Source organism: Cyclopterus lumpus, chromosome 1, assembly GCF_009769545.1.
Source record: "Cyclopterus lumpus isolate fCycLum1 chromosome 1, fCycLum1.pri, whole genome shotgun sequence".
NCBI lineage: Eukaryota > Metazoa > Chordata > Actinopteri > Perciformes > Cyclopteridae > Cyclopterus > Cyclopterus lumpus.
Genome location: NC_046966.1, coordinates 21290245 through 21316083, shown reverse-complemented (window position 1 = coordinate 21316083; position 25839 = coordinate 21290245). Strand labels below are relative to the sequence as shown.

At 44.3% G+C, this 25839-nt stretch overlaps 1 protein-coding gene across 1 annotated transcript in view; it reads right to left on the bottom strand.

Moving 5' to 3' along the window:
• The window catches only part of LOC117738061 (collagen alpha-1(XI) chain-like), a 36386-nt gene continuing 10547 nt past the window's right edge, over positions 1–25839 (bottom strand). The window contains exons 2-66 of the mRNA XM_034544356.1: positions 25210–25377; positions 24985–25076; positions 24494–24615; positions 24188–24350; positions 22853–22975; positions 21683–21793; positions 21463–21591; positions 21290–21337; positions 19907–19948; positions 19363–19425; positions 19171–19245; positions 18510–18596; positions 18344–18400; positions 17813–17866; positions 17661–17714; positions 17370–17423; positions 17232–17285; positions 17076–17129; positions 16940–16984; positions 16101–16154; positions 15377–15421; positions 15237–15290; positions 15109–15153; positions 14980–15033; positions 14811–14855; positions 14515–14568; positions 13758–13802; positions 13410–13571; positions 13266–13319; positions 13092–13145; positions 12950–12994; positions 11899–11952; positions 11727–11771; positions 11573–11626; positions 10833–10886; positions 10697–10750; positions 10106–10213; positions 9897–9986; positions 9753–9806; positions 9424–9531; positions 9180–9287; positions 9030–9083; positions 8854–8907; positions 7718–7825; positions 7556–7609; positions 7419–7472; positions 7260–7313; positions 7118–7171; positions 6908–7015; positions 5350–5403; positions 4881–4934; positions 4705–4758; positions 4304–4357; positions 4109–4216; positions 3962–4015; positions 3821–3874; positions 3623–3730; positions 3428–3481; positions 3295–3330; positions 3148–3201; positions 2661–2994; positions 2375–2487; positions 2166–2234; positions 1021–1254; positions 1–913 (exon numbers count right to left, since the gene is read on the bottom strand). Of these exons, the coding sequence (XP_034400247.1) occupies positions 767–913; positions 1021–1254; positions 2166–2234; positions 2375–2487; positions 2661–2994; positions 3148–3201; positions 3295–3330; positions 3428–3481; positions 3623–3730; positions 3821–3874; positions 3962–4015; positions 4109–4216; positions 4304–4357; positions 4705–4758; positions 4881–4934; positions 5350–5403; positions 6908–7015; positions 7118–7171; positions 7260–7313; positions 7419–7472; positions 7556–7609; positions 7718–7825; positions 8854–8907; positions 9030–9083; positions 9180–9287; positions 9424–9531; positions 9753–9806; positions 9897–9986; positions 10106–10213; positions 10697–10750; positions 10833–10886; positions 11573–11626; positions 11727–11771; positions 11899–11952; positions 12950–12994; positions 13092–13145; positions 13266–13319; positions 13410–13571; positions 13758–13802; positions 14515–14568; positions 14811–14855; positions 14980–15033; positions 15109–15153; positions 15237–15290; positions 15377–15421; positions 16101–16154; positions 16940–16984; positions 17076–17129; positions 17232–17285; positions 17370–17423; positions 17661–17714; positions 17813–17866; positions 18344–18400; positions 18510–18596; positions 19171–19245; positions 19363–19425; positions 19907–19948; positions 21290–21337; positions 21463–21591; positions 21683–21793; positions 22853–22975; positions 24188–24350; positions 24494–24615; positions 24985–25076; positions 25210–25377 (5156 nt within the window). The 3' untranslated portion in view covers positions 1–766. The remainder of the gene's footprint in view (positions 914–1020; positions 1255–2165; positions 2235–2374; positions 2488–2660; positions 2995–3147; positions 3202–3294; positions 3331–3427; positions 3482–3622; positions 3731–3820; positions 3875–3961; positions 4016–4108; positions 4217–4303; positions 4358–4704; positions 4759–4880; positions 4935–5349; positions 5404–6907; positions 7016–7117; positions 7172–7259; positions 7314–7418; positions 7473–7555; positions 7610–7717; positions 7826–8853; positions 8908–9029; positions 9084–9179; positions 9288–9423; positions 9532–9752; positions 9807–9896; positions 9987–10105; positions 10214–10696; positions 10751–10832; positions 10887–11572; positions 11627–11726; positions 11772–11898; positions 11953–12949; positions 12995–13091; positions 13146–13265; positions 13320–13409; positions 13572–13757; positions 13803–14514; positions 14569–14810; positions 14856–14979; positions 15034–15108; positions 15154–15236; positions 15291–15376; positions 15422–16100; positions 16155–16939; positions 16985–17075; positions 17130–17231; positions 17286–17369; positions 17424–17660; positions 17715–17812; positions 17867–18343; positions 18401–18509; positions 18597–19170; positions 19246–19362; positions 19426–19906; positions 19949–21289; positions 21338–21462; positions 21592–21682; positions 21794–22852; positions 22976–24187; positions 24351–24493; positions 24616–24984; positions 25077–25209; positions 25378–25839) is intronic.

The following is a 25839-nucleotide window of genomic DNA, read 5'->3' as shown; positions in this document are numbered from 1 at the left end:
TTCTCAGTCACTTCCCCACACAACTATACACAGAAAGACATTGAGTTCATCATGTACCACAGTTTGGTTTTGTTATATTGAAAAAAATATAAAAACAAGGCTTCACGCAATATATAAAACAAAATATTAAAAAAATGCACTGCTGCCCCAGTTCCCCTTTACAAAATAAATGTACTCCGCAAGGACCACACAATAGCACCGTGATGAATTACACTCCAATATACATCACATAATAGGTCATTGTAACAACAAAATGACGACAACAAACAAAAAAAAAACAACACAGCAAATTGAGGTTTGATGAAATCACAGAACAATGGGTCGGGTGCTGAAATAAGGTGTGTTTGTATTTATGAAGATGACTCACTGATCAAAGTGTTTGTAGACTTGTATATTGATAGGAAGTGAGTGCATAGATCAATACATGTATGACCAGAGAGGGGTGAAACAATGGGAGCATCACTCACTCTACCAAAGGGGGTGACAGAAAATCCAAATTGTGTGTAACTGAGGATGAGGTTGACAGTCGATACATTTATGGACTGCTCTTGAGTACGAGGGGAATAAGGTGAATTAAGGAGAGTGAAAGAATGTCTGTGTAAGAGTGAATGTTTAGGTGAAGGAACACTGTAGTAGGTAAATCAACTTATAAATATGTGGCACCAGGTCAGTCTTGGGTGTAGTTTTCTCCCTGCATGTAGAAAGTGTCCATGGCTCTATTAAATTACTCCTGTTGTAATCCTCCCCCCGCCCCCCACTGGCTTGCTCAACCGTTGTAGCAGACCGGACCGACTTGGAAACCAAACTTCTGGTTCCCCTTCCCGAAATCAGGCACAGCCACGTCGACGATGGGGAGCGTGTTGGACAGCGGAGCGTCAAATTCCAACACCGTCCTCTCTTGCCCCGAGCGCGTCTACAGGGACGAGTGACACGGAGGAACAATCACAAACAATATATATATACACACACACACACACACATAAAGGAAGTGTACGTGCGTTCCCTGCGTCGAATACTCACCTGGCACCCGTCGTACAGCGCGCTGATGTAGTGCGCGTTCTCGTGCGTCAGCTCCTCCCCGTCGGCGCCTCTGAAGCGCAGCGCGTGTTCGTGGCTGTAGGTGGCGGCGTGCAGCCAGGCGGCGGAGTTGAGGCAGTGGTAGGTGAAGGTCTGCTTGGCCGTGGCGCTCAGCAGCTGCAGGAAGGTCAACTGGACCACGTGGACGGGAACGTCGTCCGTCCCGGAGTAGGAAATCTGGGGGAGACCGCCGGGAGTCACACGCATGTAAAAGTACACACAGCAGTGGAAAACAAAATTACACTAAAAATTTAATATATTTAAAAATTAAACTCGCATTTTTGACATCATCCCAACATCATTGTTAACCAATAAAGCAACGCAATTTAGATTAAAAAAACAAACAATTTATCCTTTTTTAAATTTTATTCATCCAATATGTTTTTTATTATTTTACTAAAAGACAAAGATATAAACCTGCTGGTGTAGAGGTGAAGTCGGTCAATTAGCAAAGCTGGCTGAAAATCAGGAATGTTTGTACAAAATGTTTTTACTGGACTAAAGCTTGTTTGGATAAAAAGTATTGTCTATACAATATATATATATATATATTATTTAGTTGCCACATCTCTTTTTCAACCCTTCTACAGTGATTGATCACACGTGGCTCAACGCCAATAAGCAGTTAATATCATCTCCCGACTATAATGAACATTGTGAATCATCGTCGTGAGTTAGTTTTGCTGTTAACCTGCGTTTCGGTTTTCTTTATGAAAATCAAAACGACCATGTCGTTGGACACGCCCACATCTAGTGTGTGATACCTGGCAGCTCCGCCTCCGAGCGTTGTGGTGGGCGGGAGCAAACGACAAACAAGCCTCAGCTAATTTTCTCATGCATTCTTTTTTTCCTGCCGTAATGATAAATGATTTAATAATAAAAAACTGAGCCGCGTTGTAGATCACTTTGAATAATGCAGAACTTTGTAAATGCTGCTTTCAGTACCCACTTAATAAAATGAAGTGCTGCTAATTAGCATTCCATCAAAGCAGCGATTCAACTATTTCATATATGAGATCCTTCGGCGTGAAGTCTGTGTATTAAAACACACACCTCATCGATATCGTGCAAAAACCATCACACTATACCTGTTTTCCTTTCCTGAATTTACTGTACCAGCTGTCGGGCTTCTCCCCTTTCCAAGCTGCCAACTTCACCTGATGGCAGACAAACAAAGATTCACTAAATCAACACACAGATGATGACTAAATACAGTTTAATCTCTTCCATTCAGGCTCCTGTTGGCTTTGAACAGGAGTGTGTGCACATGTGTGTGTGTGTGTGTGCGTGAACTAACCGACTGGAACTTCTTGTCAGGCTGCAGACACGTCTCTCCCTGTGCAGTGAAGTTACAAAACACCTTGAAGGAGTCTCTATGGCAACCCTGGTTGGGATCTATCCAGTACTCACCTGGAGAGAGACAGAGGGGAGCGGAGGAGGGATGGGGGGGGGTCAACACCAAACAGAGTAAAACCACACAGATGGTATCAGATAGATAAATAACACACAGACAGCTGGTAAATAAAATACAGAAAGAAGCTGTGAAAACAAATTGGCGAGCGAGAGACCAACTGATAAAGTACCGTTGGGGAGCTCCGGGTGGAGCAGCCACAGCTCCTTGCAGGTGCGTGCGGGGCTGTGGAACGTCCCTAGTGGGTTACGCAGACCATCCACCTCTACTTTCATCGAGGACAGAGACGCAAACACCTCCTCCATGCCTTGGCCCTCCTTCTCCTTCTCCTCCTTCACTCGACCGTCCTGCCGCGCCTGATCCCCCTGCATCCATTCGTCCCGGCCTCTGTCCATCGCCTCCTCCTCCTCCTCCTCCTCTTCGACTGCAGCGCCATCCACCGAGGTGTGGGTTCTCCTTCTCCGTGCACGCTCTGGCAGAGGAGACATGTCGGCCGCTGGTTTTCCCTGAGGAGAGGAGAGGAGAGGAGGTACATACAGGTGGTGGACAGGTTGAGGATGCAGCACAAGACACACAGATGGGGTTTTGTTTGTGTTAATTCTAAGTTATAAGAGTTTTATGGTTGGTTGATGTACTAAATGTATGCAAGCAGAACTCACTGGTAGTCCTGGAGGTCCTGCAGGCCCGATGTCTCCCCTGGGACCGATTGGACCCTAAATACGTACACAGAGCACAGGGATTCGTTCAATGACAGTGACGGTATACTGACTAATTCAATCAAATAAAGCAAAGAGCATCACAGGTACCTGGTTTCCTTTAGAGCCCTTTGTACCACCAGCACCCTGCGAGAGGAAGTAAAGAGTTAAAGCTAAAGATACACAGAGGGAAGATGAACACATGTCCCACTAACCCCATGTCAAGATTACTTTGTATACTCACAGATAGACCACTGGGGCCGGGGGGGCCGGTGGGACCTGCTGAACCACCCAGACCCTGATATTAAACATGAAAGAAACCAAACAGTCAGAGAACGAGAACAGCTTTATCCTGCCAGCTTTATCCTTTAAAGGTGGATTAAGTTGCTGGTAACACAATAAGGGGTTTTGTCTATTGTTTGTAATACATGTTCAGCACCTCGTCTCCTTTCGGACCCAACAGGCCCTGGTTTCCTGGCAGTCCTCTGTCGCCCTTCTCTCCGATGTCCCCTGGTGGCCCGATCAGACCTATGAGACCACCGTGACCCTGCACAGGGTGACACAAATCGGCTCAGGGTCAAAGTGAGGGTGAAGGTCAGAGTGAATGTTCTTGTGTGTGTGTTGAGTATGCGCGCACCTTGTCTCCCTTCTTGCCGTGGTCTCCCTTGAGTCCTGGTAATCCCGACGGACCCTGAAGGGACAAAGTTATGATGGGATTACAACACTCATTTATTTGTCACACTCTTTCTACGTTGTGTTTTCGATTGAGGCCTCTTACCATGGGGCCTGGGGGTCCTGTTTGACCGGGTGGTCCATTTAAACCCTGCTCCCCCTGAGAGAGACACACAAACACACACAAGTATTTTAACCTCCATCTTTTTTTCTTTCCGTCTTCAACTGTTTCACTCTTCACCGCCCGACTTACGCCATAGCCGGGGATCCCTCTTAAACCTTGAGGGCCTGACTTGCCGGGGTGTCCCTGGGCACCTACGGGCCCCGTTTTCCCTATGGGCCCCTCCAGACCAGGAGCACCCTAAAAAGAAACGGAGAACAGGGTGACCTTCATGACGCTGCGAGCGTACAGATGTTCTTCCTCAAAGAGTTGCCTCCGAGCACTCACCTTCGCTCCTTTCAGACCCCCCTTTCCTTCTTTCCCTGTTTTTCCCAAGTGGCCCTGAAGAGGAACATTTTAGAACATTTTAAACTCGGACACACACGCAATCGATCCTTTCAGCTTTCATATTCGTTTACTTACGGTTTTACAACTAATATTCTGCACACACATTACCTGCATTCCTGTTTACATTTCTCTTATCGACATATATTTTCAATTTAACTTACTCTATTTTATGTTTAAAGTCTAATTTTTTTTTACCTTTTATTTTTATACATCAGCATTGTTGGTGGGAGCCTGAGACTCTGTAATTGTTGTGCATATGACAAAGAACTTGAACACACTGTGAGAATGCAATAACACCCTCAACCTCGTCCTCACAACAACACAAAAACACAAACACAAACCCTTCGCCCGGGAGGTCCAGATGGTCCAGGTTCTCCTGCTGCTCCCGGTGGTCCCTGAGGAATAGGAAGAAACTCATTGGATTGTATGACGACTGCATCTTTCTTGTTTCTTGTTTATGAATTAAAGAGCGTCGTGGACGTCCTTGTGGTGTGTGACGTAGAAGGGAGGAGCTCACCGATTTCCCGGGGTCTCCTGTGTCTCCTTTAGACCCGGGCAGACCGTCCACACCCTGATGAGGTCAGACAAAGAGTGGGCAGGCGATATACACCAGATAATATATTGGAAGATGTCTTTACATGCAAGATTTTAATTATGAGACATATTAAGGAAGAGGAATAAAACCGAGGTCGTTGTTCATTTGTTTAATTTCTCCACAAAATGAAAAGTTCAAGAGATCCAATTAATTTGGCCTTTTTTTACATTTCCCCTTAAACATATGTAACGTGTTTTGTTCCATTGCGTTTTACTATCACAGAATTGCTCCTGTGAAAAGACAAAAAGTTTCAGCGGCGTCCTTAAAACGAAGTAACATTACGTGTTTTTTTTATCCCAGAAAGATAGTTTCGGTCATCTCTGGCAATTTTGCAGGATTTTTCCATAACTGAAAGATAATTTGAAGAAGGAGCGAAAGAGCAGGCACTCACATTGGGTCCGGCCTCTCCCTGCTGCCCGAGGTCCCCGGTGAGACCTGGAGGACCCTGAGAGGGAGCAGAGCTGGTTTAGCATCGGATTGTAGAACATTCATTCTTTTTATCATGTATGATAATGTTCATGGAACTGAAGAGGAAAGCAGAGAATGTGTTCAATCAGCTTTCTTGCCCATTTGTAATACTTTAAATATCTAGAGTCCGTGGGTCCTTCTACTTATTTGAGATTTTTAAATCAACATTAAAAAAAGTTCCAAATCGTATGATTTTCACTGGTCAAAAGCTAATCTGTCAGTTACTGAGATCTGCATTACGCTAGTTACCTTTACCAGGAGTTCAGTTGAGTTATTCATTCTTCTTATTATTGTTGTATTTTAGATAATACCAAACCAGGAAGCTCATCAAAAAGGATATTTCTCTTTTACAGCTAACAGCTTGAGAATCAAGTAAATGTAGTTTAAGCCTCCCCTCTTCGTAGGTAGCTCTCTTTCTTCAGTCTCAGTCACAGCAGCTTCTTGAGCCCAAAGATTACAAGAGAGCCACTGAGGTTTAGCTCGTTTGTAGTTAATGCACATTGAAAAAGAGCTGCTTTAAATAAACTTAAACATTATTATGGCATAATATTTATATATAATATATAAACAGAAGTTCTAAGTGTATTTGCAGCGCTTCATGTTGCATCATGTTGGACAGTATGTAACAGTATATAGTAACAGTATATAGTAACAGTATATAGTAACAGTATGTAGTAACAGTATATAGTAACAGTATGTAGTAACAGTATGTAGTAACAGTATGTAGTAACAGTATATAGTAACAGTATATAGTAACAGTATGTAGTAACAGTATGTAGTAACAGTATGTAGTAACAGTATGTAGTAACAGTATGTAGTAACAGTATATAGTAACAGTATGTAGTAACAGTATGTAGTAACAGTATGTAGTAACAGTATATACTAACAGTATGTAGTAACAGTATGTAGTAACAGTATATAGTAACAGTATGTAGTAACAGTATGTAGTAACAGTATATAGTAACAGTATATACTAACAGTAACAGTATATAACAGTATATACTAACAGTATATAACAGTATATACTAACAGTATATAACAGTAACAGTATATAACTATATAGTAACAGTATATAACACTATATAGTAACAGTATATAACAGTACATAGTAACAGTATACACTAACAGTATATAACTATATAGTAACAGTATATAACAGTACATAGTAACAGTACATAGTAACAGTATATAACAGTATATACTAACAGTATATAACAGTATATACTAACAGTATATAACAGTACATAGTAACAGTATATAACATTATATAGTAACAGTATATAACAGTATATAGTAACAGTATATAACAGTACATAGTAACAGTATATAACAGTATATACTAACAGTATATAACAGTACATAGTAACAGTATATAACATTATATAGTAACAGTATATAACAGTATATAGTAACAGTATATAACAGTAGTAACAATAACAGTGCAGGGTTAACGAGTGGCTTTTGGCATGGTGGTTTCTTACAGCGTTGCCTTTGGCTCCGTCCTCCCCCGTTAGGCCCCTGGCTCCTGGTGGACCAGCTGATCCTGAAAGGCCCGTGTCTCCCTTCTCCCCCTGGTCTCCTTGTGCCCCCTAAAGCAGCGAAGGAGCAGAGCGAGCGATTAAGGGGACGGAGAAGGATGGTGGGAGCCCGTTCGAAGACGCCTTTGAACAAGCAAAAAAAACCAAACTCACCAGTCTTCCTGGAGCACCGGCTGCTCCCGGGTCCCCCGCCTCGCCATCCTCTCCCTGAGAGAGGGAGAGAAATAATAATAATGCGTCGGAAACCGTCGTCACACTATACGCACACACAAGTTGGAACTGTCCATGTCTGTACCTTCTCTCCAACAACACCTGGCTGTCCGATCATCCCGAGGCGACCGGCCGGACCCTTCACAGAGCAGAGAAGCAGTCTCGGTATTTATTCAGATTTAAAAAAACAAACAAACAAGCGCTTGACTCAATGAGGACGCAGAAACACCACTGTGAGACTCACCCGTCCCCCAATCGGTCCTTGAGGACCAGAGGGGCCTTGCTGACCAGGAGGACCCTAAAACCAAGCGTGTAAATAATCAGTTCATTAATTTCATGAGTGGGGAACATGTGTGAGGTGAATAAGGGACAGATGCTCACCATTAGGCCCACGTGTCCGCTCTCGCCCTTCTCCCCGGGCAGGCCGGGCATGCCCTGAGAAACACACACGGGACGACAGGATTTAAGTGGAGAGAGACATCGTCACTCCGTCTGTTCTGGAGACATCGCTCCAGTGATCCGGACTGATGCTTCGAGTCTCACCTGTAATCCTATTGGTCCTCTGGAGCCCTTGAAGCCGCGGAGTCCCTCGTCTCCTTTCGGGCCGTACATGCCCTGCTGGCCCCGAGGGCCGAGCAGTCCATCTACACCCTGGTACACAGAGGAGAGAGTGTCTTTATGACCTTAAATGTAATGCAATCTTTTATTTATTGCACTAGTGTGATGTAATTCCACGTTGAAACCGGTTGTTTTGGCGGGACAGTACTCAGTGAAGTTTCTACAGAAAGTACCAAAAGGTTATCGTTTATGAAGGATCATGATTTGAAAGGCGAAATTGCTAAAAAAAATTTAAAAAAAGGAAAAAAGTGGGATGTTTCTTTTTTGGTCACGCTTACGAGTGCAGCTTCAGTGTCACTGTTGAAAGACACTGTTTGATTTATTTTGGAAATACGCTTGTGGATTTTCTCGCTGAGAGTTAATAAGGCTTTTACACACAAACAAACAAACACAAAACTGCAAACTACCAACCTGCAAATATCTTGCAACAAAAGTATTCAGAGCGGCAGAAATGTGCGTTTTCACTAAAAGGTTTAGTTTAGTTATTTGTAGTTTTTACACTCTGGTCTTCGCTCCGATTAAGTGGCCGAGAGATAACGTTTATGTTTATAAGTGGGCTTATATTCATCCTCTTAAGGATGCTCAACAAGAAAGCTCGAAGACCAAATCATTTTTTTTCTTCTTCCAATGTACATTAAGTACATTAAGCCAATCCATACTATTATCTATATAATTTTATCTCATCCAACTTGCTTTTTATTAATTTTCTTTATATCAGAGGTGGAAACTGAAGCTAATGTTATAAAAAAAAAACTCTGGAGAAGCCAGTCTGTAAAATGTGCAACGTGAATCTACTAATAATGAAACTATGTAAATATGATCAATGTGAAGTCAAATGAGCGTGTAATTATTCCTTTCACAATCAATGCATTCTGAGTCCAAGACAAACAGTCAAACCAGAGTTACAGCCACCAGACGGGGAGTGTGGGAAACAAGCTCCTCGGTCGGTTTTCTGAACGTGAACTTGTGATATTTGCAAAACGTCTCGTCGTGTTCGTGCGATTTGAGGTCTTTTTCGGGTTTTTGAAGACGCTTGAACCAAAAGAGGAGATTGGACTCACCGGAAGTCCCGGCTGACCGATGACGCCTTGAGTGCCAGTGGGGCCTTGCGGGCCCTGTGTGTGGGGGGGGGGGGGGGGAAGAGAGAGAGAAAACAATCAGACATGATCAAATCTACTCTGGTTACTATGGCGACCGGGGCCCGTGTTGGCGTTCTCTCCTCCAGCTCCAGACTCACTCCTTCCCCTTTGTCTCCTTTGCTGCCCTTCTGCCCGGATTCTCCTTGCTCCCCCTGTGGACGCAGAGAGAGGACGCCAGATGTATCATCGCAGCACGAACGCGCACTCTCTCTCTCTCTTCGCCCTCTCTGACTCGCAACACAGTTCACCTTATCCCCGTCGTCTCCTGGAGGACCTGCAGGGCCCGTGGCCCCCAGCATCCCCACAGGACCCTGTTCTCCATCATGGCCCGCTGGTCCCACCGGACCCTTGTCTCCCTGGAACACAGACACATTGAACTTGTGTTTATTCTGCATTAGAGCTAAATACACACACACACACACTGAATCTAAAGAAAACATAATACAAATAAGTACTAAATACAGTAACGTAGGGAAAAGGAGACGTAATTACAGGCTCGCCCTTCTCTCCCATTGGTCCAGGTCCTCCGATTGCTCCGGCCCGACCAGGCTGTCCGATGGCCCCTGCTGATCCAGGAGGGCCCCTCTCACCTGTCGACCCCTACAGACAGGAGACGCTGGTCCTTGAACGTGGTATTTGCAATTAAAAGTACCGAGGCAGCGGTAAAATGTTGATAATGTATATATGTGCATTTGTTCAGAGGGAATACATTGATCACGGAGTCATTGGACTTAAATAAACTTTCATTTCACAAAACACAGAACAGATTTAGAAGTTATCCAGAACTGTATTAATACAAAAGGAGGTGTACGGTAACTCACTATGGATCCTTGGGATCCAGTCGGTCCCGATCCTCCTTTCAGACCAGGAGGTCCCTGGAGAGATCATACGTTATGTGAACTAAGTAGCTGAAATAATTCACAACATAAATGACTTTGCTGTACGAGTATCTGTGTGTGCGTTACCATGATTCCAGGGGCTCCTCTGCCCCCCCTGAACCCTTTCAGTCCCTGGGGACCGCTCTTCCCAAGTGTCCCAGGTAAACCCGGATCCCCCTGAGACACAAACAAAACAACAATATTTTACAATCAAAACACAAACGCTGAATCTATGAGATGTTGACAATCAGTGTGTGTGTGTGTGTGTGTGTGCGCGAGTGACTGTGTCGACTCACCTTCCCGCCTTCCTTCCCAGCAGCCCCTGGTAAACCGTGCTCTCCAGGTACACCTGGCGCCCCTGGGTGACCTCGGTCCCCCGTGGGACCGGATTCACCTGATTTGCCCTGAAACACACACACACACACACACACACACACACACACACACACAGAGAGAGAGAGAGAGAGAGAGGTCGTTGAGTTAGTCGTAATATAGAGAGATGAAGTCCTCTATGGGTCCTTATATTGTAAAGAATATTCACGATAGCGAGAGACACATTGTTTTTAAGCCTGTTTAAATTGTGCCACACATGATGTCTGCCAATTTAAAAAAATACATTTTAAGTCAATAAAGTCCCAGTTTGTTGCTGTGACATTTAGTTTTGTTTTACAATATCAATGTCATGTACTTCTTAAACGTGCGATATTTTCTTTTTACTTGACAAACATTATGTGTGTAATTCATGGCACACAAATAATTATTTGTCTCTCGCCTTTATTATATTGTATATAGTTTATAAAGAATAAGTTTCCATGGTGGGCGGTACTTAGCCCCTCCACCACAGAGGAATATTACGTAACACGAAGAAGTCACATAGTTGAACTCACCTGTGGCCCCACAACACCTGAAGGTCCTGGAGGCCCCGTCTTGCCTTGGAATCCCTGCGGTCACAAAGAAAAATGGGTGGAAAACAAAATACGGTGTGTGTGTGTGTGTGTGTGTATGAACTTTGACCTCACTCACCGGCTCTCCTCTTTGACCTGGGTGACCTGGAAGTCCGTCTTTCCCAGCTGGACCCTACACACACACACACACACACATAGAAAGTGCTTTATTCATTGAGCTGTCAAATGCTCAAGTGCAGGCGCCGTCACCTGGAGGTGATTCATCGCTGCGTATGACGAGGACTTCTTTCCAGCGCCTTCTCAAATCGGAAAATATTTTTTTGTCAGAAAACGATTAATTCTCCTTAAGCAGCATGAAATATTGACAGCTTTCTGCCTGCAGCACAACAAAATACCACCTGCCATCCAAGGCACGATATTGAATACAAATGTAAAAGATCCGATACCGTCTTAGAGGTCAAACTCTGTTCGTCGAGGTTTGAAACTTTTTGTATTTTTGAAAGACTGTGCAGCTAGGTGAAATGTTCTTGCTCTATTTGTGTAAGAGGGAGATTTTAGATATGTTCTTATTGTGTTCCTATCTTCAATCTTCCTCAAAAGCAATTCATGAAAAAAACTATAACATTGATTTGGTATAAAAGAGCCACAGCGGTGGAAAAAGGGGTCAACCTTATTGTATATACCTACATATATATACTGTATATACCTGGGAAATTATCCATAGCATCGGTCGGCATGCTGTACAAACGGAGTATGTTTATATTTACAGACTGGGTGGAGAGGACTGAAGCGGTGGAGTAAATCTAAAGACTATAACTAATAAATCAACTTTAAATGTGTGTGCGTGTCACAACTCACGCCTGATCCTTTAGGTCCCGACTCTCCATTTCTTCCTTGCGGCCCTTGAGGCCCCTAAATTAAAAAAAAATTAAAAACATAACCAGCCGTTATAACAGGTCAATCAGCTGGTCAATCAATTAATAACGATATATTATTTGTGTTTTTTTATTACCCTCTCTCCGGGAGATCCTTGCGGTCCATCATGTCCGGAGGAGCCCTTTGAAAGATGGAAGAGGGTGAGAAGAACATGGGAGCAGTGACGGATACAAGCACAACAGCTAACATTCACCCATTCACGATGGCTGACGGGGTGCTACTATTGGCTGAGAGGAGAGTCAGCTGACCTTTTCTCCTGATTTCCCGGTGGGCCCTTTTGCCCCTCTGCCGCCTCGTGCGCCCTGCGGTGAAAGAAAGACCAAAAGGAGTGAAGCAAATCTTCCACGCCAGCCTTTGGCCGGTGGTTGGTGATATTTTTCCAACCGTAAGCACAACTTATTATTCCCTTTTTAGTTAATATGCCTGTTGTTGTTGTTGTTGTTGTTGTCAAACTGTGGCCTCTCTACACATCAGACACAGGGCAACATTAGCATAGATTTGGAGTCTCTCCTTTTAGCTCAGTTTTCGGTCTCCACCAACACCTGAGTAAAATATCTCTTGTCTCTTTAGCTGCTAAATTAATAATTATTAATATAATAATAACACTATGTTCACCAGACAGTCGCTTACAGTCTGTAAATGACAAAACAAGTAAAGTAGCAGGAAGATAAAACAAAACAAAGAGCTGAAAGGCACTAAAGAAACTCTATTACACTGACATGATACAATATCTCATGATACAGTGTTACTATAATATTATTAGTTATAACTGCTTTATTGTACCATTAACAGTGCTTACATTTGAAGGTGTAGTGCAGAATAGATGCACCATTTTAACTTCATAGCCTCCAAGTATATTCATACCTAATCTAATAATTATTTAATCTGTGTATTTACCACTGAACACATTTAAGATGCAGTAAAATGACCATTTCAACAACACACAATATCCCGTGAGTCTTTAGTGCCTGATGGAAGCAGGAGTTGAACGCTAATAAACATTTTTACAAGGTGCTCAAATACACTGGCCGGTGCTTTAAGTGCAACGGAGCCCTCAAGACAAGAAAACCTTCGAGTTACAAACGGACAACTAATGGATGAGAGGATAATCTGGGAGAGGGGACCCGGACTGAACTCTCCATTTCCAGTCATCTGACTCACATGGTTTTGCATTCTGGATATTTTCTAAAGAGCTCAACTTGATTTGCTTGCAGCAGAATTATTATTATCTCACTTTCCTGTTGCAATTTATTGCCGACTGAACTCGGGAACGTTTTTGTTTTGATTTTCATCACTCACATTCGGACCCCGCTGGCCTGCGCCTCCTGGTTGTCCTGCAGGACCCTGGGCAACACCAAACAGAGACAGAACATTAATGGGAAAAGTCTGATTTTTCCTGATACAATATCAACAATCGTTGATTTTTAAACCTTCTCCTCACTTTCTTCCCTTTCTCTCCCGCAGATCCCAGCGAACCAGGAAATCCATCAGAGCCCTGAAGAGCAAGAGGAAGGAGAACACATTCACTTTGAATAAATGATATCTACAACATCTGCAATTCTCTAAGATTAATATAATGGATCATCGATTATTTTAGTTGTTTCATTCATCTTACCTTTGGCCCCAGTCTCCCTGGATATCCCGGCAGACCAGGAACTCCCAGTTTCCCCTGAAAAACAGCCGGAGTGACAAGTTTAAGAACTTCTAATCTAAGTCAAAGAATATTTAGTGATACTCTTTTATCAGTTTCGCTTTCTACCTTCTCTCCAAAAATACCGGAAGACCCAGCGTCTCCTAGAAGACCCATCTGTCCTTTGGGCCCCTCGGGCCCGTCCTCTCCTCGGGCGCCTGTAACTCCGTTTTCTCCATCGTCCCCTTTTGCTCCCATCTCTCCTTTGGCCCCCGAGAAACCATCCTCCCCCTGCAGACAGAAAGGGAATGCAGTTTCACAAGCAGAACATAAAATCACAGATATATATATATATATATACACACACACACACACACACACACACACACACACACACACACAGGTATAAAATGTTATTATCAGGAAACCAAACAACCCGAATGATCTCGGACTGAACATCCTTTCCGTCTCTCTCACCTTTTCGCCCTTGCTTCCCTTTAATCCTCTTATTCCGTCGGCTCCCTGTCAAACAGGAGAGAAACCCAAACAGGAAGTCAACAAGAGAGCATGAAATGATGATACTCGGTTGCTGGCTGACATCTTCACGAGGAAGCGAGAATATCAAACTGCTCGCATGCTTTGCCATTAAACCCGACAGTTGGCAGTAGAAACCATAACCTGCTTGTTCTTTTGACGAGGAAATGTGGTCTTGGAAGAGTAAACCTTTCTACAACTACAAAAAGCGAGCCTTATTTTCCCCTCTATTCGTCCATTGTCATCCTCTCATCCTGTCTTCCAGCTCTTCCTGACCAGACGAGATAAATCGAGTGTCCGGAGGGCCAATTGGATGCAACCGGAAGATCTCTAATGGGCGGTGCCCAGGAGGCGCCCTGATCAGATGCCCGGACCACTTAATCTGGCCTCTTTCGACCTTGAAGGTCCCTACGGATGTCTGAGCTGCCTCACTCCATCACTCAGGCTGAGCCCAGTGAACCTATAAGGAAGCCGCTTGTATCCACAGTCTCACGGCGGCATCACTGCTGTCCATCTCACGCTCCATACTACCCTCACCTCGAGACACCCGAGATACTTGAATTCTTAAAGTGGGAGTGGCTCGCTGTTATTCTTTCGATTCATGAAGAGATTTCTTCGACCAATAGAGGACCATGAAATTCATCGGGTGATGTTAAATCCAGAGGATCGGTGAAAGCAGAGTCACGTGTGCGTTTCCCACCTTAACTCCTCGTTGTCCAGGGTATCCGACGGGGCCCTGCACTCCCAAAGGACCCTACAAATGAACAGACGCACATTAAAAAGGAACAGCTCGTCATTTTGGGATTATTAGTATTCTTGTTGAGACTCAGACGAGAGCATTATTATTGAATATGATGCTACGTCCTGCGTTAGCTTAGCACAAAGCTTAAACTAAATCTATCTACCAGCTCACTCATTACCATGTCACATCTTGTTTGTTGAATCCATCTAGTTAACCGTAACCACAGCAACACAACATGCATACAGCAGACTTACCGGCAGTCCTTTTTCCCCTGGAGTCCCTTCTCTTCCGGGGTGACCCTGATGACAAGAAAGACGTGTTAATATATGAACTTAGGCGTGCGGTTGTGACGTTAAAAGTTAGGATTAAGGACGAGGGAATGCTTTGTGTCAATAAGAGTCGTACAAACGTGCGTGTACTTACAGAGGGCCCGTCGTTTCCTGATAAACCCTGCAACCCTTTCTTCCCTTGAGGCCCCTACGAAGCGAGGATCAGAGGATCTATCACAACTCCTTCACCCCAAAGTGGAACATCGTAATAGAAGTGTCTTACCTTTTCTCCTGGTAGCCCTACTAACCCCTGAGGACCAGGGAAACCCTGTAGGAGAGATGCAGCATTAGTGTTTCTGTGCATGCATTTAATGCTAGTTAATTTTGTGGGTATCTGTTCTCTGCTCGCACCACAATGCCGGGGTTGCCTTGCTGTCCAGGTGCTCCGATTTCCCCCAGGGCTCCCTGTTACAAACAGGAAATAATGTCACGGGAAGTCATTTGTTATCGGGCTCTTTTCCGTCTTTACTACTCCCCCGTATAATACTCACTATGTTTCCCTTTGAACCTTGAACCCCGTCAATTCCTTTAATGCCCTGTGGGGAGAGAAAGGAGGAGTTAATACTTCTGCGTGCTTGAGTGACAGAAATGGAGCATTTTAATAAAAACTCAAAAAGGTAAATCGAGGAGAATCAGTTTTAAAAGCAGACTGCGAGTTGTCAACTCTATAAAGCAAGTCATTCCCCTGTATGGTGTTTATTTTCTGGTTGTGCCCTCTATTCCTAAAATATATATTTTTTCTGTCAGACAATCTGATGAAAATAAATAAAAAGGGGGCATCGCCTCGTATCTTTAACGGGAATGTTCCTGAGGCTTTTCATAAAAAATTAAATGAAACTGAAAATTATCAGCCACCTTCTTGCTGGAGGCATTTAATGCTTAAATAACCAACTCTGAACAACAACTCTACAAATGCAAATTTGGGGGTAAAAAAAAATGCTCAGGGTGTGTTTGCACAGATTGTATTTGGCAGAGAGACGGTAGTTTTTAATCAGATGCGATAAGAATGATATGACATCATGTAACAGTAACATCACCATCTGATAGGGAGCTGTATTCATGTTGGTGAGCAGAGCGGTGCTTTCACTGCACAGTCAAACCCATAGGTGAGATATTTACTGTGATATTATGTCCTTTACTGTTGCAGAGAACGGAGATTAATGTGTGTGATTAATGTGTGTGCGTGTGTGTGTGTGTGTGTCTGCAGACACTCACAGGCTGGCCCGAGGGCCCAGGACGACCTCTGGGGCCGTTCAGACCTCTGGAACCCTGAAATACACATCACAGTAAAATGTAATATAATTGTGTGTGTGTGTGTGTGTGTGTTTGTGTGTGTGTGTGTGTGTGCCCCCTTGTACTTGTATCTTTGTGAGGACCAATTGGAACAATGGTTCTTAAGAATGAGAACCTTTTAAGAGAGTACTTTGGCTGATTCTCTCTACTTCAAAGGGTTGTTTAAAAATCCAGACTTCGTCAAGGGACTAAGGGATCAATATACTAGTACAGAAGAACAGTACATGGGTATCTATTTTTTTATATTTGAATACATGGGGTTTCTTTTGTTTGGTTACCATGTATAACTTTGTCCATCATGGAATAAAAAGAAAGTAGATTTAAGGAATCATAGCTACAATAGTTTGACATAAGGTGAAATACACATGTGAGTTTTTAGCTGAGAGTTAGATGCAAAGATCCACACGAGTCTCATGTCTTTTTAGACTTTTAGACAATATATAACATGCTGACTGGGGCCCTTTAACAAGTCATGTGGCTCGTCTGAATCAGAGGCTGGTTCGGTTTCACAGTGCCGGGCCAAATATAAAAAATGACTTTTGTGTACTAAGAAGCAGTGCTCGAATCCCTTCTCCTCCAGTTCATCTAGAATGACTTTCTAAACGTCACTATTGTGTGGGCTTTATTTAGCATCAGAGTCCGTACCTGTGTACAACTCCACAAATGCAGCCTAAAGACTAAAGCCACATTAAATCAAATGGCCGCGCATTTAAAAACCTTCATTTATTGTGTGTGTTATTTGATTGTGTGTCAACACTTACAGAGTCGCCCGGTTGTCCTCTTGGTCCATTTGGACCCTCAGAGCCCTTTTGTGTGAAAAACACAAACGTAACACATCTTGCACATACTCAAACACAAACCTGCATAAACATCATGAACACCACAGTGACCTCTCACCCTTTCTCCGGGCTCTCCAGAAGGACCTACAAGACCCTGCTTTCCCCTTTCCCCCTGACAAAGCACACACACACACACACACACACACACACACACTGAGGTTAGGGTTTGGGATTATGAATTAGCACCACTCACTTATTCAGCCAGATAACTTACATTATGTCCTTTGTTTCCAGGGAGACCTGGTAAGCCATCAAACCCTCTGTCTCCCTGAGAAGAAGACGCAGATTAGTTCATATTTTAAGAGGGCGGAGCAGTCAGTAAGTTATCAGTGTGACAGCGGTTCTTCTTCACCTTTCCTCCGATCTCTCCTATCGCACCACGGCCCCCGTCTGTACCCGCTCGACCCTAAAAAAATCACACACACACACACACACACACACACACACACGCACACTAATTAGACATGTTGGATTCCTCACTCACAATCTTTAAAAGGTTTGACAAACTGAAAAAAAAGACTATTTGATGATCATTCTGTACAACGAGAGCAAAATAATAAGAGTGAATAATGATAAGAGAACATAATAATGAGATCACAGAGGATGCTATTTATTGAGAAACGACTCCAGTAAATAGTCTCACTCTTTTCCCAGGTCGTCCGCTCTGACCTATGAAACCTGGCTGTCCTGCAGGACCCTGTGGGTGGGGGGTGGGGGAGGAGAGAGCAGCTCAAGAGTTGTACAAAAATATGACTGAGGTGCTGAGCGTGTTGCCATGACAAACAGCTGACTCACCCCTGGGCCCGTCTCGCCGCTGGCCCCCTTCAGCCCAGAGGGACCCGTTGCACCCTGGGAATGAAAACATTCAGTTGTTCAAACAGGGTCTACTGCTTCAGGATCCATTGTGTGCACGTGTGTTTACATGCAATGTACGAATCCACCGATCGGACTTGACCTGCAATCTAAAAAGGCATCTATTGCTTCTGCTTTTGTTTTCATGGGACTTCCTGAATCTACAGGACACTTTGGGCACTAATGAGAGAGTGAGTGCAACGGGCTGTTTTAACACCATGAATTAATAAAGCCGTTTTAAAACAGGTGATGTATCCTGATTCGCAATAACCAACATGTGTGTTGTAATGCCTTGCTATGCACGTGTCAGTCTAAACTGTTACATTTATTTCACCTTGTTCAGGGAGCTATCTATAGCGTAGCACAACGCTTTACTGCACTTAAAATCTTCCAGTTCATTCTCCAACTTATTCTTCACCCTTCACCTGCCCCTCCCCTCCCCCAAAAATCAAACGGCGGACATATCTTACTCACCAGTGGGCCGGGTCTTCCCCTGAGGCCAAGTGGCCCTGGAGGTCCCTTCATAGCCAACTAGAAGAGGAGGAAGAAGGAGTCAGACAGTGACACACGCACACACACACACACTTCAGTGGTCCATCGGCTCTCTGTTTGTGTGTTTAAGATGTGTACGCTTGTGTACCTTGGTCTGTTGCAGGATGGCCTGAGCCTGCGCCTCCTGCGCAGAAACCACCTGCGTACCTGTCTTTGAATCACCACTTGACTGGAACTGCACAAACACACACACACACACACACACACACACACACATAATATGCTTTTAAGTCAAACTCAATGCCCCACCCAGTGGCCAATATGTAGCACTGCTATTCAAGTTTTGCATAAAAAGGGTGCAGAGGGGGTGAAATTAAAGGACAAATCGGAGGCTTCCATACGAGAGGTTTCTGAATGGTGTGAAAATGAGATGATCTGGTCTCCAGATGTTAACCCAGACAAACACCCAATTAAGTTTTAAAGGGATCAATCAAATGACGTCACAACAAATCTATTTATATATATATATATATATATATATATATATATATATATATATATATATATATATATACACTGAGGAGCTAAATTGAATGTTTGATTGACACCTACATATAGTACATGATTTATATGGGTTCAGGAAAAACTTAAGCACCGATCCTGAGCCAGCACATTTCTCAGTTACGACATTCAAACATTCCCATTTGCCCCGGGGCTCCGTTGAGGGTTAATGGGACCAAATAACTGCCAGAGCAGCGCCACTGCAGCTCGAGAGGCCGCGGGGCCACACAGACGTCTCTTCGAGTTACCGGTATGAGCACGATGTTTCCTGGGGGACCCGGTACCCCGTCGACTCCGTTGAGGCCCGGCCGCCCCTGCGGTCCCTGAGAGGAGATGGAGGAGGACAGTTATGGACACACACACACACAAACACACACACACATACGTCTAGAGGTAGGTGGACTCAGTCACTCGCACAGCAGACAGAGGGCGGTCCTCACCAGCTCTCCTGGGTCTCCTCGAGGTCCCACTGGTCCTGTCACTCCAGAAGATCCCGCCTCTCCCTGCACACGCGGAACAAAAACAGTTGAATCCCTCAACAGTGGAATTATAACACGTGTGTAATTGCGAGCTTCCATATTAAACGTCACTGCAGTTTGACCCCCTTTGACCTCCCCGGCCTGTCAGGATCTGTAGTGTTGTTTCGTGTTTCCTGTCTTATTTTGAAGTCCTTGTCTCTCGTGTCCTCTGTTTCTCTTCACTTCCTGTCCCTGTGATTGTCTGCCCTGTTCCTGATTGTTTCCTCCTGTGTCCAATCACCTGCACCAGCCCTCTGTATTTAAGTCCTGTTCATGTCATTCCCCTTTGTCGGTTCGTCTTGTCTAGATCGTGGAAGATCTTGTGTGTAAGACTGTTTTGGAATCCTGTTTAGCAATAAAGGTTACTTTTCCATCGTTGACGGCGTTTGGGTCCTGTGTTCCAAGCTGCACATAACACGGCCACATGCAGCACAGGTTTCACCAAAGAAGAAAAAGATCCACTCACCTCAGGTCCTGGAGGCCCGTATGGTCCTGTGATCTGCGTTCCCTGCAGACATTTCACAGAAAACGCACTTAGTTTTTCTTCTCTGAAGTGGTGTGTTAAGGTGTGCACAGACTTCAAGCAGCTTATAATGATGCTGTGAGATTAGTGCTGAGCCTCTATCGTGCAAATGAAATGTTTGTGGCTGCAGGGGTTAATACTCTACAAGCTGTTTGAGGAAATACAAATGTACAAATGTATCTGCCAGCAAAATGAGTCTGATAATGGAAATCCTCTTGAGTTTATCTATAATGGTTTTGTACCACACGCTACAAAATCCCAGCTGTGGAGACATTGTTACAGTCATTATTCTTAAACTATGAGTTTTTATTGTGCTTTTGTATTTATGATATGTCAAGTCTTTTATCTGGAATCGGGAATAAAGTTCTGATTGATTGTAGGTTCAATTCAGGATGTTTGAGGCCATTTCTAACACAACAAATGGTAAGTAATGCGTGTCACATTGAACTTTTACAGTTATATATTGCATTATATGTTTTTCATTGCTTTTTAATGCATGTGACAAATAAATTCCTTCCTTAAATTCTCGAGAACATCAATTGAGAAATTGTTGAGCTCTCTGGTGAACAAACACTGTTTCTACATCGTCATCACTGTTTCTGTGTTTTACCTCAAATATATCTTCTGCATCTACATCTATGTAGACAATTCACGTCTGAGATACTAATGTTTTTTTCCCTCTTTGAAGCTGAGAAGTTTAAACTGATTCATGAATTTTTTTGTATTAAGTATGCTGCGAAGGAAACGTGATTCAATGCTTCCTCTTCCTACCTCCTTTAGCATACGGTACTCTGGGTCCATCCTTTGCCAAAGGAAAGGAGATGATGCTGTCCCATAATCCTTTGCAGCAGCAACATTTTAAGCATTTAATGCGTCCGCCCTCACATAATTAGGTAGCCTGGTGTAACGCTGCGATCCCTTTCAACTGGAGAGACGAAGCCAGAAAAAACCTAAACAACCCTGACCTCAAAATCCAAGATGGCTGCTTTTCGTATCAAAAGTATAAAAGTTTTCTTGACCATTAAGCTTTCTGACTTGTTGTACTGGAACGAGGAAAACCTCTCTTCTCTTTGCATTGCGATTGTCTTTTCCTAAGTCCTTCCTCTTGTCTTTTCCTCATAACCTTTCCTTGAACTCGGTGGAAAAGACACGGGACGTGCTTTCTTTCACTATTTGGCCACAAAGAATTCGACAAATCGTTTGACGCCTTCCTTCCCAATCTTGACCGTTTTTTTTTTGATACTCGATGCTGTGGACGCCGTAATAAACAGCGTCACGCCTCCCTGTGGTTGTGTATGTGTTTAAGCCTTTGTGCGTTTTTCTTACCGTTCCCAAATGGCCCGGCTCTCCTTTGTCTCCTTTCTCTGGAATGTCCTAATGACAGGAGGAGGATAAAGACGTGTGAACAACAGTAGCAGATGAAGAAAAGGGCACAAACGGGTACGTTCATACCGTCTAGTTTACGTACAACGTGGCGTTTGATGGTTTTCGGACGGTACCTGTGTGTTGACAGAGTGCTCTCGCTCCCTCTCGGCCGGCCCGTAGCGATCGTCGTATTCCTCCTCGTACTCGTACTCGTTCACGGGGTACAGATTGGACGCGTTGTCGTAGTCTTCGTACTCTACGACCTGTCCGACGAACCGTCACAGAGGCAAGACGTGAGGGCCGGAAAGAAGGAAAAATAAAAAATAAAAACACGCTCACGCTCAAGAGTCTCACCTCGTACTCTGTGACATTAGGGTCCGCTGTCGCCGTGGCAACAGAGAGGTCTTCGTAGTGGTCACTGTAGTCGAACTCCTCCACCACATGTTTCTTGGGTATTCTCTCCACCTGACGACAATGAAAGGATCAAAGTAGAGACGATGCATGCGTTACATTGTGTTTATATACACAGAACATTGAAATGGATGAACGTGTTAATCCATTGTGTGTGTTTACATACACAATGGATTAACATGTTTATCCATTTAGTCGTGCCAGCGTGCCGTAAAGTATAACGCTCCAAATAAAAGCCTAAATTATGGCGAGGGAAAAACTGGTATGGCCATTTTCCAAAGGTATCCCTTGACCTCTCACCTCAAGATATGTGAATGAAAATGGGATCCTGACAACAAATGCAAAAAAGCAAAAAAAAGTTACATAGTTTTTATGTTGGCTTATTCTAAAATGTTCCTAAAAGATAAATATAAGTGATCAAATGGACGGTTTTAGGGAACAGAGGATGCATATTAAGTCACACGACACATAAATATCCGTTGGCCAGATGGAATTTCTGCAGGCGGAACGATAAAACAACCCAACGCAATAAACCAGTTCAGTCTTGACCCGTGAGCCAGACCATAAATCAAACGGCGGCAGTGGAAGTGGATTTGAAACATTTCACAAAGAACCCGGCAAAGAGAAAGAGAGAAATATAGTGAGAGATCTCAGTGCACACGGCTGGGATGATTTATTACTTCATTTAAAAATGGAGGTTTCGTACAGACGGCGAGGAAATACAGTGACGCTCCTCAAACTAGTGGTGAGATGTTTGTGTGCTGAATATGTGACTCTGCGTGCCCCCGAATTTGACTGAAAAATAATTAAACCATCCGTCTTTCTTTTTTATTCTCTTCTAAACTGTCCATAAATACTTAATAATAGTTTCTCCTCTTACAAATTAAACCTCAAGGGGCTCTTTTGCTTTTTAAAACAACAGTCTGTATTTACAACATCCAACACCTGAGATGCCTCGCAGCGTGCGTTGAAGTGTGGAATAAACCAGGCCGGCTGAAAGACTTTAGCGGGGTCCCACATGTGGCTCATCTTTCTCTCTCTCTCTCTCTCTCTCTCCGATTCTCCCTCTCCCTCGGTCTCCTGTGATTGGCTGTGAGAGGGGGGGGGGCTCACCTCCTCGGCCTCTGCTAATATCCCGTCGTAGGGCAAAGGGGCGTCACAGTCCGGGATGTAGTCCTGACAGTACGTCTCTGCTGCTCCGGGGTCATCCACGATAAACAGCTGCTGGATGTCTCCCTGTGTCACAACAACAACAACAACACACACACACACACACACACACACATAAAACTGAGCTGTGAGTCGACGTCAGTGGAAGCAGATCAGGAATGCACATCATGTCACTGCTCCTCACTGTCAGTGGTTACAGCCGTCGGCAGGTCGACATGTCAGAGCGCGGAGCAACCACGTAAAGCATGGCCTACGGCTGGATTTCTCTTTTAATATTCTACATATTGTGACCGTTATCTTATAAGAGCACGTTTTTGGTGCATAAATGAATAGAAAACACAGATGTGTGGGGTTTGTTTTGAAGCTGCAGACAGTGTTTGAACGTGAGCAGAAAAATCTCACTGAGACCCTTGAAACATAACATCAGATAACGTCAAATGAGAGAATTCGAGCTACTGGAGAATAAATACTTGAAAGCAAAACTATTGTGTCGAACTGCCATATACTGCCTGCATTCTGTGTTTTCTATTTACATAAATAAAGATGTAGAATAACTATGCCCTTGCCCGACGGACGTGTCATAAGCATCTGTGTCCCATGCCTTGTCATATCTTAGACTGTATGTGTTCATTTAGTCAGATCAAAGTGAGTGAACCGCTTTTAATCGTTGCTCTGCAGTTAATCGTCCGCAGAGCTTCAGTCTCAAGTGGTTCTTTTGACCACAAAAGGTCAATGGTCATTCTCGGGATCTGACCTCACACCACTGAGGACGCCACAGAAACAGAACTCACGAAAGCCAACAAAGACTTCACGCAGCTACAGATTTGGAGGAGATTTTTTTGTTGTGCTTATTGTGAGTAATTTGCTGAATTTTGTGAGCTTAAGCAGGACTGTGTTAATTACTGCAATAACTACTGACGAGCTTTCCTTTGACAGTACATCTACGAGCCCTTTGCATTCATTTAAATCCTCTGCAGCTTTGTGAAGTTCAAGCACTCGAGGTTTGGAGCTGAGGTAAAGGTGCAGTACGAGCTCACGGCCACTGGAGGGCAGTGTGAGGAGAAAAGCCCTCACGGTCATTCATTTGTCAACATTTGATGGATGAATCAAACAAGCAGCAACAAGCAGAGGCACTTCCTCACCAAACGCAGTGTTTTTTTGTTTTTTTTTACAAAAGTCAAATAGGTTTATACTTAAAGTGAGAGAGTGTCGTCTCCATTAACTTACCCCCTCCATGTCTTTGTACACAACACACACACACACAATAAATGCACACACCTCGAACACGTCTTCGTCCAGCAGTCGCGTTCCAAACACCGTGACCCCCTCAGTGCTGACGTGGGGGTCGTGACCTCTGAGCAGGTCCAGGGTGTCCACCTTGACACAGTCCAGGTAGAGAGTCACGGACTGGCCCTCCACACTGTAGGCCACTCTGTGCCACCTGGCAGGAAGCAGGCAAGAAGAAGAACATCACTCACCGTCCTACTTTTGTTATTATCTGAGGAGGTTGTGTGTGCAGGCGAAACAGAAAAGAAAGTGTGTGCGTATAGCTGCCTGTGTGTGTGTTGTTGTGTAGTTACCCACTTGCCATCAGCCAGGTTGACCTTCCTGAAGGTGGGGTACAGCTCTGGAGGTGGCTGACCCTCGTGGTTCTCATACAGGAAGACCGGAGAGCGGCCCACCTCCACACCCAGCTGCTGTGTGCCCTGAGAGATGGAAGGAACGAGGGATGATGGGAGAAGGGGGACGCAGTTTTCATGCCAGACAACAACAAAGAATCATCAGCTGGTGTATTCAGGTTCTTTTCATTCATACGTCAGTGTAGCTGGAATATGGTATTTACATAATAGTTGCATAGAGCACAAATGTTGTATTTAGCAAATACATATTCCCATTGTGACGACAACCGGTGATGCTGCCGGGTTCATGGTTTTTTCCTCAATGCCAGTCAAGCATATTATACTATGGCGGACAAGTTTACCTGAAGATTAAAGGAAAAGGTTTGTTGTTGTTAGTAGAAGAGTTGTTGCACATTCGGCATGAAGTGTGAGTTTGGGGTCAACATCCCGACGTACCTGCGAGTCGTACAGCGAGAGGAGGAAGACCTGTGAGCCTTTTACAGCCCTGACTGTTGTCATCACTGAGAAGTCCACAGGGAACGGCGAATCTGCAGAAAATAGGCACACACACACACACACACACACACACACACACACACACATACACATATATTAGGATGCAGGCTCTCAATGACCAAATATGTTTCCTCCATCAAACAAGCTCACACTGAGTTCCATTACCAGGGAAGAGTTGATTTGTGGGCGCGCTCAGTTGAATCTTCTTGTCGATCTTGAAGGAGAGGTCCGTCTCCCCTCGTCCCTGTCTGCTGGTGCACAGTCCGGACTCCAACGACACGCCCTCCATGTCCTCCGACAGCTCCAGGACCTGCAGGACGTCGATAGGATTGGCTGCAAAGAGACAAGAAGGGCCGGTGGGTTGGGCGTGTGCCGGTCCTCGTCTTCATCACCGGGCCAGCACCTTCGTTTGAGAGGGTGTGTATCTACGCATGCACATTTTAAAGCATCAACACTCTGCAGAGCTTTTATGGCCTCTTTGAGCTCGTTTTGGGAGTTTTCTGACTCAAAACCTTCTCTCGCCTGCACAACCAAATAGATTCTGAGCAATGGTACAAATACACAATCTAACCGGCAACTTCCTGTGAACGTACGCAACTGTTTTTCCGCGTGCCGTTACCTCTGAGACATGTGGGTGATGCCAGCCCTATAATTAAGCCACCTTGTAAACAAATTAATGAAATACTTCAAATCAGTCAGACCATCTGCGCACCTCTTCTTTCTGTCTCTGGATCTTATCTCGGACACAAAACGGTCGCAGACATCCGCGAGGTGGACTAAGCAGAAAAAGACGGG